Source organism: Pithys albifrons, chromosome 10 (genome assembly GCF_047495875.1).
Source record: "Pithys albifrons albifrons isolate INPA30051 chromosome 10, PitAlb_v1, whole genome shotgun sequence".
NCBI lineage: Eukaryota > Metazoa > Chordata > Aves > Passeriformes > Thamnophilidae > Pithys > Pithys albifrons.
This window is the reverse complement of record NC_092467.1, coordinates 9,689,100-9,703,351: the sequence shown is the minus strand read 5'-3', so window position 1 is coordinate 9,703,351 and position 14,252 is coordinate 9,689,100. Positions and strand designations below refer to the sequence as shown.

The following is a 14,252-nucleotide window of genomic DNA, read 5'->3' as shown; positions in this document are numbered from 1 at the left end:
TGTAAATTCAGTACCAAAGGAGAAGGAACAAAAAGTAGTTCTTGCTTTACAGATGTTTGCTGTCTCCCTTTGTGACCTGCAGAGAAAGACACAGTTCTCAGCAGGTCTCTGTATACTTAATAGTCTCCATAACCTTTTTAGTTCTTAATCCAGGAGAGGTCCTTTGCTGCTGGTTCTCCTTTACACTGAGAAAACACTCCAAAGCTGAGCCCTGCTCATGGACAGGCATCAGTGCTGCTATTGCAGAGTGTGGAGAAGCCTCCTCCAAAGGAAGCTTGTGACAGAGTGAGTTTTCCATTTCTCTGAGGTCTCTGGGATTTTCACAAGTCTCTCTGACTCACAGTGAGGTTCTTTCCAGTTAGTTTAGTTTTGAAGCCCAGACCATATCACATCTGGCAGTAGCACAATTTACAATAAAAGGCACCAAAGACTTCTTCATTAAAAGGCCTCTTATGTGGGAACTAAACTGCATAGCAACTCCCTCTTCTGCAGGGACAGTGACCAGAAAGTGTTCCAGAGTTCAGTTATGTGCTATTTATAAAAATTTATCTGGGAATGGCAGAAAGGTGTAATCTTACACTACAGGACATTTTATTGAATGTGGGATTGACTATTTCTGGTAAAATACTTAAATAAAAAGCATATCTCATCACTTCATTGCTGTGTGCAAAGTATAGGCTGTAAAAACCACCTGTGCACAGAAATAGTGGGATTGGAACAGCAGTGGAGTGAAAAAGAGCACTTTTGGCAAAAATAAAAGCAGAAAAAGAATCTCAATTCCCACCGCTTTTTGGAGGTTTCTTCTTGTAGGACAATCTTCCCCTTCAATCCCTCAAAACAGGCTTAAAACGTAGATGATTAGGGGCTGGGAGTTGCATTCTCAAATACAGACTGTTCTTTGAGTATACTGCAAAATCAAACTGCTAATATATGCCACCTAACTTCAAGTTTAATATATGTAAAACTGGTACATTTTCAAATTAAGTTAAATGGTTATTATGAAACCCAAAGTAATACAGCTACTGGGTGCACTGTCAAGAGCTGGTGCAGAGGCTGAGACCTTGTGAAATTTTATTGCGGGTTTTCTGTGGATTCCTTGCTGTCGTTATCCCATCTTTCACCTGCTCCCACACTCATCTTTGCATGTCATGGATTCCCTCTAAGGATCTGTGATGAGGTGAGTCTACTTGGATTTGTAAGGTCTACCTTAAAAAAACAAAACCCAACCAAACAAAAAGCCAATACTTCAACAAGGCAGATTTACAAAGTTTATGCTGTAATGAGCAAGTGTGGTGGCTGAGTCACAGTTTGTGTAAAGGTTTTAGCTTGTTTCCTCTCTTTTTTTCTGCGCTTAAAAACCATCCCTATGCTTTTCAGATATTTCAGATTGAAATGGTTTCAGAGGCACCCTCCTCTCTGCAGTTTCTGCCCAGTTTAACGTCCACTGATAGTGAAGACAATGTTGCAGGAACTTGTGGCATTTTCAGATGGACCAGTGCTGTATCCAGTGTGGTGTAACCTCAGGACACCATATGGTTGCCATCCCCCAAATGAATCAATAGTGAAATTATACAACCATTTCCTCTGCAAATTTGTAAACTTTAAATATGGGTCCTCTTTGAACTGACAGAGGTAACCAGAAACAGATACACCAAGACCAGATTCCCCTTTACACCCTGATCTGTGCTGTGTGCATTGCAAGTTCTCTTCTCTGGAGAACAGCGTTCTTTTGTGTCTGGAGAGCAGTTGAAATCCAGCTCTGGCTGTCCTGAGAATGAAGCCACCATTTCTCGGTTAGGAGTCGGGTGCCAAAGGCTGCAGTGCTGCTCAGGGCAGGGTCAGTCGCCTGTGTAGGAGATCAGTACAGACACATACCATTTCTCACAACAGCTGGCACCCTGAAACAATCATTTTGAAAATTTTAAAAGGTGCGAAACCTGTGGTTTGTGGAAAAAAGCTGGCTCATGGACTCCATCATTCCAGGGATTTAAAAAGTCCAGCTCCTCAGAGGATCTATACTCTGAATCAGTCTCTGAAGTGACATGCAACTTTCTGAGCCTGGGAAGGCACATTTTTGTTTCACATTTTTTGTATGGCCAAAACCAGACCTCTGTAGAAGGTCTGGTGTCATCTCATTGACTTGAAATCTCTGAAGAGGTTCAGGAAAAATAGGCTTGAAAGACAATACATGGATTTGATGTACAGTTTTTTATGATCAAAAAAGCACTTGCTTCCTATCTGCTTCATCTTGGAGTGGTCAGATAGTTAATAAATAAACAAACTGTTAAGCTGTCAGGAGGTGTTGAACACTACCAGAAGTAGTACAAGTAAAGCAAAATGGCACCCTCAACAGCTTTGTGAAGCTGCCAGCAGTTCAGTGGGATATGGGAAGATCCTCAGCCAGTACTGGCTGTTGTTATAATGTGGTCCTAAAATCACAGCGTGAAGATTCAGGCTGGAAGAGATTGAGGCATGATTCCCTGGGAGATCTCTTAGTCATAAGCAGAGATGAAAAAATGCCCAGCTACAGTGTTTGTTTACTGTAAGAAGTCCTGTGAAGCTGCTGGACAGGGTGCCCTTTGGCGTGCCAACACGCCTGGCTCTATCTGCCCCCTCTACTCTGGCAACTGCCTCTTTTGGTTGCAATATTCTAGCACGTAGCTGGTCTCCAAGGCAATGGTAAAGATCAAATCTCCCCAGCAAGGCAAATTACAAGAACAACACATTAAACTTTTCCTTTGGTATTTTACTCCAGTTTCCTTGGAGCTTTTATTCCTGCAAAGGAACAAATGTAAATTGTTTTTGCAAAGGTTGTCCTGAGTTGGTCAGAGATGGGTCTCTTAACAAAGAGCAGGGCTCATTCAGGCATCTTCACAAAGTCTTTATGGGAAGTGAGGTAGGGGCTGTCTTACAGGAGCCGGCTCCCACGTGGATCACATCTGTACTTTGCAGGGTACACGCTCCAAACCACTGGGAAGGGTCAGGCTTGGCTTGCCCTGCCATTGCATGACAAGCAGTGTTCACATTGGCAGATGTGCTAAATGCACTGTAACAAAGCACATCTAAATCAAGTTACGTTAATTATTTTCTGGTCTTTCAATGCTTTTGCTCAAGTCCCTAGAAAAGGCTTTTGAAAAATACTTATCCATACCTAAGCACAACAACTAAGAAGGTAAGAAAAATCTAGCAGAATTGATTTGACAGATAGTAACCTCTGGGACAGGAGGAAAGACAGCTCATGCTGGGAGTGCAGAGCCTTGCAGGGCTGGAAATCCGTTCCTTTTGTATCTCATGTCACTTGTGTATCCCTCAAATGCATGCACATCCCCTCTAAACATTCCCCATAGCTCTGGTAATATTTTCCTCCATCATGGTCATACTGGGAGGATTAGTTCCTTCATGTTTCTTTGAAACACACAAAGGAACAGGAATGGAGGAGGAGCTCAGCAGATTGCCTACAGCGAGGTGCAGTGCTGCTCCCAGGGAGGTGCCTGTAGCTGATGGGATATGCATGGCAAAAGCCAAAACCAGCAATATTCCCAATTCTGTTCATTTAAAAACCAAGAGTCCAGCTTTTGAAATTATGATAATTTAAGAAATGAAATCAAAAAGACCCATGATTAGTATTTTTTCTCTCCGTTTAATTCAACTTCACTGATGATGTTTTGTTTATGTCCTTTTAACTATGAGAGTTAGAAACAATTATTTTATGTTTTTCAAATGAAAGCTGAAATGCCTACATATTTTCATGCATCTAGCTAGGAGGGACTTTCAGTACCAAACCACATCATGAGGCTTAAGCTGAAGCTACAGGAGCAGCCAGTTTTGGAATATTCTAGCACAGTGGAACAGGATTTCCATTGCCTTTTGGCTCTAGGGGTTAGAGATACTTGAGGCTCCAAAGCTTAATCCCTGATAGAGCACTGATAACACTGATCTTACATGTAAGAAGCCTCAAAATCCTTATTGCATATGTTCCATATGTTGTTGAGTCCAGAAGCTGATCAGCAGACATTGAATTAGCAGAGTAAAGATTTAGCCAAGAAATTAATTCGGTAGGGATGTCTAATTTCTAAATGTTTACAGCTCTAGTTAACTATATTGTAATAACATTATTGGATTGTATTATTAATCAGAAGTTTAGCAAGTAGCATCTTCAGAATTTATCTCCAGGAAAAAATGTGCTTCAGTATTCCAACTTATTTAATTACACTAATGTATTTGTGACTGGATTTTTAATATCTGTGTCTATATTTATCTATCTGTCTGTCTCATCTGGATTCTGTATCACTGAACTCTAGAGATGATCAAAAGCAAAATGAGAATACTGAAGCTGGGGTCTCACTTGAAATATTGTCTTTCCAGGCTGATATTTTTCCAGTCCTTTTGCCAGCACTCTCCGTCGTCTATTTAAATTGTCGTCTGAGTGCAACTCTTGGCCCAAGCCAAGGCCATCTGTTGTTGGGTAATAGTTGTGATTTATTCTGCCTCTGGTTGACACTCATGTTCCTGGGCCAGATGCTGACTTGCAAAATTTGATTTTATTAATTTTCAGTTTTATACCATGTGTTAGTAGCAAAATAGCATTTTAATTTTAGATTTTTTTTTGATTAGTGTTTAAAATTAAGGATGACTAATAGCATCATGCTCCCCTCTGGGATGCAATTCAACATACTTCAGAACAGGATAGACATTTTAGAAATGCATTCAAACAATGTTTCTAAACATCTACTTTCTTCCTAATCACTAATCTGTACACTCATTTCTGTTGCATATAAATAGAAGTTCTTTACTGAAAGAGTGGTCAGGCATTGGAATAGCCTGCCCAGGAAGGTGGTGGATTCTCTGACCCTGAAGGTTTTTAAGGTGAGACTGGACATGGCATTCAGTGCCATGATCTAGTATTCAAAGTGGGGTTGGATGAAGGGTTGGACTTGATGATCTCAGAGGTCTCTTCCAACCCAACTGATTCTATGATTCTAATTAGGTATTGCTTTCAAATAAAAGTGTTGGACTCTTTGAAGACTTTTGGAGCTTGAGAATGTTGTGGGTGGCTGACTGTAGTCAAAATACCTGTGACAATCTGCAGCATACACTTTGCTTTCAATGTAGAATGAGGGTTGTTATAAAACTTTGCATGTTTGGCCTGATTGTCAGAGGGACACTCCTGTTTATAAAAGATAAAGGTTATTAGGGAGGTGGATAAATTTCCCTGATTTCAGATTTTAAGAAATGGCTCTTTGTAGATGGGCAGCTTCTTGACAATCTGTGCTTCTTGCCCAGTAGCTCCTGGTAGCCGTTTGCTTTTAGAGCTGACTGGCTTTTTGTATCTGTCTTCTCCAGAGATGGTGCTGAGTCACTGAGGGGTTGTGCAGCTACTCCAAAGCACATTTGAATGCAACTATGAAGTCCTTATGCTAGTTCTTAGTACAGTTTTTACGTACAGTAAATCAAGGTGCCATTATAAGCAAAGCTAAGCCAGGATAAATTAATGCACCAAACTTCAGAGAGGTTAGCAAAAAGTAGTTGTAACTTGTAATGAGTCTCAGGTGTGCAGCACTGGTGTTTTGCTAAGTAATGATGGTGTGGACTCTCAGAAACATTCAAAAACAAAAATAAAACCATATAAGCATTTTTAAAGTGATTCTAAAAATAGTTGTCAAATTATGACAAGGGCATTGTTAAAAATCGTCCTTTTGGACATCTTATCGCTGGCCTGTTCCCTTGGGAATATTAGATTTCAAGAACAGTTTTTATGTAAAGTTCATTGTCTTGCTGAATGTTGTCGTAATCTTAGTGGTTCAAAAGTGAAATGGGAATTACATGTGTGATCTGAGATTTATACCAGAGTGGTTTTATAATTTTAGTACCAAGATGTCTTTTACCGACATTCGTTTAAGTAATGTTTTCTTCTCATGGTCAGTCATTTGGGTTTTTTGGGGGGGAATTTTTGATGGGAAAAAAGAGAGTGGTATTTCTGCAATTCTGTTTCTACAGAATGTCTTGATCTATTTACACCTAGCTGTGTGTAACTCAGCTTCTTGAATTTTACACATAACAGTGTAATGTTTAGATATTAAAATGGCAAAAATACAGTTACCCTGACATTAATAAGTTAATAGCTGTGCCCTAAAGGAAGTCTGATTCAGTGTGCCAAAAAGATAACCGTGGCCAAAAGTATGAGGTGTGTGTATGCCTGTTCTTACATGAGAAGCCATGAAATGAGACGGGCCCATCAAACTTGCTTTTGCCTTTTAACAATGTGTCTGTCTCTTGGGAAGCAAAAGGCAGATGTTCGGGTCTGGTTTTAGGACAATTGCAAAAACCTCTTAATGAGTGGGCACCTGCCAGCTTTCATTCTTCTCAAGGACCCTGGGAATGATTTTGGCATTGCTGCGACAGGGAGAAGGGTAAACACAGAGGCTGGGAAAATAAACCTTTCCATTAACTGAGACCTGGAAAAGGTGCTTAGTGATTGACAGGTTTTTCTTTCACTTAGAGCCTGAGTTAGAAATTTAAATTCAGTTCGACCATTATATAAACAGTCTTTGGTTCCTAATTACTAACAGAGAGCAAATATACTTCCTCACAATGCCCACTGTGTGCTGAGACAGGGCAGCGAAGCAAAGTTCTGTCAGGGAGGGTAGACCTTGAAAGGCTTAGGAAGCTTCCCTCATCCCTCATAGTCTTTCTTTGGTCCATCGAAACGAGCAAAGCTCAATAATATGGGAGATACCTGGACTGGAGCTTTTAGGTTCTGTTGATAAGTGAGGAACTGTATTTCCCCTTGAGCAATTTGAGTTCAGCAACAGCAAATAAACAACCTGAAGACAGGCTGCACTTCTCCTTGCAGGTCAGGTCCATATCCAGAGTGTTTCCTGCAGATGCAGCTTCCACTGCTCCAACCCAGGGTAATTAGTTTGAGCACTGCTGTCTTGCAGCAGCACACAGGCACCTCACAGCTGAGATAAGGCACTAAAGCACAGCTTTACCATCAAACTTCCCGGGTAGGTCCTGTCTGCAGAGCTCACATTTCACACCCTCTCTCAGCTCTGACCGGTACAGTCCTACTGCACAACATGTGTTTGCAGTGCTTGATAGAGACAGCAAGATGGCATATACAAAGTAAACAATGTTGCAAGTAAAAGCTCCAATTCGGCAAGATCCTTAACCACATGTTTAAATATCATTGAAGTCAAGTTAAATTACTTTAATCATGTACATAACTACTCAATTGAATGACGGCTTAACAGTAGTTTCCATCTCTTTCCGCATGATCAAGGCTTTTTCATATTTTGCTGCATGCAATAGGGATTGCTTCTTGGTTACACAGTGTGAGCAATTGCTGTGACTTTTGGAAGGCTCCCACAACAACGTGAATTTTCTAAGCTGTCATAAATACTTCTGTGTGGAATGCCTGTAACACAGAATGGAAAGGAATTTTCTGTTGGGATTTCATATGCCCTTAGATCTAAAGTGTGAGTTGTGTATTGAACTTGTTTCTGTACTTAGCGTGTTGTAGCTTCAAGGACTAGTTAATGAGGTCAGCAGCTCCTGCCACCCTCTCAACAGATGTGTGTAATCGGCCAATTAGAGCAGGCATTGTCATGTAAACAGCATTGTTAACCAATTATCAGTGCCAAGGTGGCAGAGCTGCGGAGGAATTCAGCTTTTGAAGTGTATAAGAGTTTTGTGAGCGGATGAATAAAGTTGCCTGTTGCAGTAACTTCTGTGAAGTCGTCTCAGCAGGTCACAAACCCGTCTCCCTCCGTTACAACTATTTTCCCCATCTCTGTACTTTCATAGTAGATTTAACACATCTTTTCTGCTGTTTTTCAGGACCACCTGTTACTGCCAGCCACCACACATAATAAGACCAGAAGACCAAAGATGTCTATAGTGCTGCCAGCTGTAAACATCAATGGTAAGTCCAAAACATGAAAGATGATAAGAGAACAATTTCAAAGAGATGTGCCTGAAGTGCACGTGGAAAGCAAACTTAGACCAAATGCCTGTCATTATAGCTTTTCAAAAGGAACTGGTAATTAGTGGGCCTTAGTTGCCAGGGTCTCCACTGGAGCTGGAATACTGGCAAATCACCAGTGCCTGGTCATCCAGACTGTAAAGAGAGGCTGTGGGACCTGGCCAGCAGTGCTGCAGTGTCTCATTCTGGCTCTTTTAAGAATAGAGAGTGTGCCATCCGGTCCTGGTGCTTTGTACACAGCTGATTAAGGGGTACATGAATGCAATTTAACTTCTCTAACTTGATGGCTCCAGAGATCTCCAGTGGAGACTGTCCTCATCCTCTCATTTGGGTTCCTCCTACGCCTGCTTAGCAGGGCAAATTCCTTGGCCTTGCTGGTTTGTTAGGATGCTGACTGGCTTCCATCGGCTTCCTTAGCTGTTTACCACTGTTATACAACACTCAGTGTGAGCAGGACCTCTCAGCACTGCATGGTCAAGATTAATAAACATCATGTTACAGTGCTGCAGGACAGCAGGGAAAACAGCTTTGCATGGGGGCACAGGCTTATTAGCACACAGAAATGTTCTTGATCTGCATTTCAGTCCCACATGAGAGACAGGACGTGACCTGTACAAATATATCATTATTTCATATGGTGAGGAACTGCTGAGTTAGAACATGTTTGGAGCTTGGGGTTGCTGCCATCAAATGCGTTGTGAACCCTGTAACAGTGTAAACTTCACTTTCTAAATAACTGTGCACATAATGCTTTTTAGAATGTCTGTGCTTTACTTGTGAATCATAAACTCAAGTGTTGCTGAATTGGAGCATGCCAAAACCATTATCTGATTATGTGAATTTCCATAAACAAGGGAAAAAAATCAGTTCAGGATTTCAGCATTTTGATAATTACACTTTCCCATGCAGCACAGTCAAGTGTGATAATCTGTACATCTTGTCTTAGGGGAATTTTTATTAGATGTATCAGAATTATTTTTGGCATTTATCCGCTGAAACTCCCTTTTTATGTCTATTACAAAAATCTTTTTCTGGCTGAGCTGAATTATCACGTGTAAATGGGTACTTTATCACTTGAAGTACAAACACTATTTCTAAATATCAAAGTATTTCTTCTTAACATTTTACTGAGTCCTGTTTTACTTGAAATCATTTTTCAATTGTTAGAGTACATAAAATTTGGAAAATATGCATCAGAATCCAGTGACAAATCTTATCCTTCATTAATAATGAAACATTGTGAAATTATTTTTCTTGAGTTCTTTGGGATTTTTCTTTGGAACATCAGCATAATCCAGGAAATAAAAAAATGTCCAGGGATTTGGGCAGAGATGTCGAAACAGATGAGACACAAGGATAGCATTAAGTAAACAACAGCATCAAACATTGATTCCTCTGTGACATTTGGCCAGGTATGAGGAACAAAATTGCAAGATATACAAGAACCAGTAGGTAACTTGGCTTGGTTTTTCATTTGACTTTTGGTAGATAACCTGAAGGAAACAATTTCCTGAAGTGTTCTGCCTGGAGAAGAACTCATTTGTCTCCTCTGAGAACATTGCTTCTCCACCCTATTCTCTCTCTGTGGGGACCAAGCGTGTTCTGAATAAGCATCTGGAAGTTAGCTGACAACAAGGCTTTCCTCCCAGCTGTCTGCTGTTCTTTTGAGCCCACCTTAATTCTTTGTGCACCTGCAGAGAGTTGGCTGCTAGAAAAGGATGAGTCTTCTTGGGAGGAATTGGTAAAACTTTCAGTGGAAGAACTTGTCCCCTCCTGCCTTTTCACGTGCCTCAGCCACATCTCTGTGCAAGAAGGGAAACCTTTTATAGTGCCACTTACTTGCCCTTCTTTTTTGCTGCCACAGCCCTGGCAGAGCTGATGGCAGGAATGCAAGTGAAGTGGTCTTTGTTTTGAAACTTTTTAGGAACTTCGTCACTTGCTTTCTTCTACAGGGTCTTTTTCTGCATACTAAAGTTTACCCATGGCACTGTTTCCAAACATGAAACAGCTGACAGTGCAGTTGGGAAGCAACCCTTTAAACTAATTGGACAGTCTTTTTCCATCAGGACAGATCCTTTTCTGATCACACTTTGATTGCTCTGGTGCCTTCTGAGCATCACTAGAGACTCTGCCTTTAGTTGGCTTGAGCCATTCCCACTGCCAGCTGCAAGAACAGAGAACAGGTACAGACAAAGATTAGAAAACAGAATGAGTTGTCAACTCCTGTCCTACATGGCTCTGCATGGAGGTTCATTACATGGTTCTGCAAGACTGGTCTGACAGTTTTCACCAATGTACAAAGCAGAGTCAAATTTACAGTCTGAAGAGTTTTAATGTGAGGGAAGAGTTGGGGTAAGTCAGACCAGTGGCAATCCTGCTGTGCAGGTAGTGCCAAATCTCTACAGAAAATTTTGTAGTAGACTTGTACATGTGTACAGTCAGTAAGATGGAAGTCTAGGAGAATGATATTCTACAAAGCTATAACAGTACATTATTAATTTTTAACATAAAAATTCCATTTAAAGTATTCAGTTGCTGTATGTTGGAAAACAGTAAAAATTGGTCTTTACCTTGTAACTTTCTGCCTCGTGCTCCTTCTCCCTGTCAGCCTCAATTGCCCATGCCACTCTGCAAACATGAGGATAAAGCAGTCAGATCCTCACTGAGGGCATCTGTGCAGGTGCATAGACATATATTTGAATATTTAAATACATTTAGTATGTTAACATATGTTAAATATGTTCAAATGTATTTTTTTAAGTGTAGGAACTTGTTACACTTGGTACATGTTTATTTTCTCCCTCCTACTCTTTTTTCCTTCTTCCTGCCCTGTTTGTAACCCCTTTCAAGCTTGCTGGGCCATCCCCTGATTCACAGTCAGTACTTGCTATCAGCTCCTCCATTTCTGCCTTCCCAGCAGCTCTTGCATCCCTTTACCCTTCTCCCATTTCCCTGCTGGCTGCTGTCCCATGGTACAGCTCTCCCCTTGACCCGACAGCCAGCCATGCCCGGTTTTGACCTGTCTCATCCCAACATCAAAGCCTCAGCATTTGTGGACACATGTAATACTCACAGAAAATCTGCCTGATGGTACCCAAGGACCTTAGTGTTGGTAAGTCTGGAGGGAAAGAAGCAAACTGGGGAATCCTAATCCCACTCTACGTGGTATTAGAGGCACCATTGGTGTGCCTTTCTGAGAAGTTATTTCAAGAAGAAATATCTTGCAGTTTCTCATGGGAATGAAAACCAACTGCAATTTACAGTTAAACTCCAGCTTTTGTTTTGAAGCAGTCATGTTTGTTATGCTGGATTGCAACTATTATTCTAGAAATCTAACTATGCACTAGAGACCAGTTAAGTCTCCAGTAGGTTTCATTCCTAAATTTGCTTTTATTGTAATTCAGAATCTTGTTGGCTCATTATACCAATTCCAACTTGACATATAGGCGGTGCCTTTCTTGAAGTTTAAGTGAAACCATCTGCCATTAGCCTTCTATTTATTTAACTGCTGTAAAAAATGCAGTGGGTTACAACATTGATCCTTGGATCCAAATAATCTACAGAGTACAGCATAGCTAAGTCCCTAACCCTACCCCAAACACAAGCCTTTTTTCCCTGCAGAATGCCTTGTGCTTTGCAGCACAGCACACCCTGCACTCCTCTCTCTAGCACATAGAAGTGAGAACACGCATACACTCAGTCAGTGTTGGAGATTCCATTCAGGGTTTGGCCCAAGAGCCCCTTCCATGAGCTCACCTACCCCTAGCATTAGGTGAGGTGCTCTCTCAGCTTGCTCTTCCTCTTGGTAGGAGCAGCCATAATTGTCTGTGCAGGTGTGTACTCACCAGGAGTACTGGTGGCCTTAGCATCAGCAGAAAGATCAAAAAGGCCTTTTTTCTTCTTAGGATCCCTGTGCAGAAGTGTTCCCGGAGCATGAAAGGCTTTTGATCACTTGCTCTCTCTAAATTGAGTGTCTATACTCTCAGCCAAACAAAAGTGAGAGACCAAGTGAGAGACCTTATCAGAAAGCCCCTGGTGAAAATGAGGCTCATTTTTTTTTTTGAATTGGCAACCATGACAGAGAGAGTTTTGAATTTTTTGCAAATATTCTGGGTAGGTCCTTGGTCTAATGTAACACACCAGGGCTTGTCTTCAATCTGCCTTTGTTGTCTGTGTGCCTGACCTTCTTCTATCACCTGTATGTTTCTGGGTTCTTAAGGAGCCCTGCTCTCTTAAGGGTTACTTTTTGTCATGAAACACAATAGCAAAATAATCTCCTAAAGGAAGAAATGGAATGGGATGGCAAGTTTTGCAAAGTCCATGTACTCTGTTATGTTGGCCAACTTCTGATCATGGCCACTTCCCTCAGCTTCCCTTCTTAGTGTCCATCATCATACTGATGTAATAGACTTAAAAAATGCTCTAAAATAAAATACATTCTAATTAAAAAGGTGAAAAACAGGTCTAGTGGTAAGGCTTTTTGATCAAAACTGCAGCAATTTCTGACATCAAGCAGCATGATTATTTGCATGCAGCTACAAAGAACGTTCTTTCAACTGACAGCCATGTGCAAGCAACTCACAGATCACAGATGTCCAAGGCTGGTAGAGAACTGTCTGTGAAAAATCCATAAGGCAAACAGAACCCACACAGACTGAGAAGGAAAACAAAAACAAAAGCACTTTGGGAAGTGACAATGTTCTGTCAGTTCCCATGTCTTGGGGTTGAATAAATAAAGCCTTTAACTTCCTCTGCCTTTCAGGGTCAAGCAAACAAAAGATGCCATTTCCGGTTTTCAGAGCATGGAGCAGAATTGCCAGTCAGTCATTGAGGAAGGTCTAAAACAATATATATCAACCAACTGAACAGCAGCTGACTTCCCTGAAGGTTACTGTTTGACATTTTGAGTAGCCCTCTCTCTCACTTTGAATAGCTTCAGAATAGTTTCCAGGCGGGTAATGGCCCCACCTATCTCTAGCTGTTGTTGGTTCATTCTTCTTGTGCTTGAAATCCAAGGCTTAGTTGCCTGTGGCTCCCTTTCACAGCTGCTGTCCTTGGCCCCAGACTGAGAAGCACATGCCACTCTAGCAGGCACAGAGGACACATCTCTTGGCTATAAAAGCATGATCTACAGAGATACTGCCCTCATTGTTTCTACTTTTATGTCTGGATTTAGCAGAGTGCTTAGAACTCAGCACAGACTGACAAACTATAGTGTATGAGCACTGTATGAGCAGAAATCTCTGGAAGTTGTGTATGTGGGATTACAACCTATCTGTGAGATGAAAGAAGGGTGACTGTTAAGGTTTTGTAGGAAAGTCACTGAGAGTCCTTCAAAGGATCAACTTTCTAAACCAGGATGTAGGAAAATACATCAGGGAATGTCTCCAATGCTTAAGTAGTTTTGAAATGTTTTGAAACTGCCACTCTTCTAATTCTTGAGCTGCCAGTTGAGAAATAAACATAATTTGGTGAAGCCTGACCATGGAAGAATCAGAGCCATAGTTAGCTCTTGGTTAGACCTCACTGCAAGAGCCAGTTACTGAGCCTGGACTGAGAAAGAGAGCGAGTCTGCTGCATCCTGTGTGCAGCCATGAACAGACAGCCTGTCAGGTTGCTGTTGTTCTCCTGTAATGAGGATGATTTGCTGATGTCACAGATGTACTTCTGCTCTGATGCTTTTGTTAAGCTGTGCTGCAGAGGTCAGGATTTAAATGATGGCAGAACATATTTAATCAGGAATTTTAACAACGTATTTTAGTCATCTTGTAAGACGCTGCTATTCTCACTTCTGTTCTCTTTTCAAAGTGATGTAACAGTGCAGTTTGTGAAAACATAATACTCCCTCAAACTTGCCTACAATTCTTTGAACATCAGAGTTGATCATTGACTAGACTGAACCTTAAATAGAAGTTTTGAACAGCATTTGTTGTCTCTGAGAAACTTTGCTCTCCCCAGCCATTGTCTGTTTATATATGTTGTCTTTGACAGGAAGGAGAAGATTAAATTATTCAAAAAAGTATGAAAGAAATCATTCAAGAATCTGTGCACAAAAGTAATGGAATCTGTGTCACTTGAGTTCATGTTTATTTAGTTAGACAGGAAACGATCAAGAAATGAAATCATAAAAGCTTATTCCCTAAAGACTTTTCATAACGAGCTGTTTACCTAAATTGCTAAATGAGTAATCTATTTTTATGCATTCAAAATAACAGGAAGGTTATTTCAGAGGATTTTCACTGCCTTTTTGCCCCTTCATTAATATGAA

At 41.0% G+C, this 14,252-nt stretch overlaps 1 protein-coding gene across 2 annotated transcripts in view; it reads left to right on the top strand.

Annotated features, from left to right (window-relative positions):
* Positions 1-14,252, top strand: part of ATF6 (activating transcription factor 6) — a 77,287-nt gene that overhangs the window by 51,118 nt on the left and 11,917 nt on the right. For both annotated transcript variants that reach the window (XM_071565449.1, XM_071565448.1), the window contains exon 15: positions 7,840-7,924. In XM_071565449.1, coding sequence (XP_071421550.1) covers positions 7,840-7,924 — 85 coding nt within the window. The remainder of the gene's footprint in view (positions 1-7,839; positions 7,925-14,252) is intronic.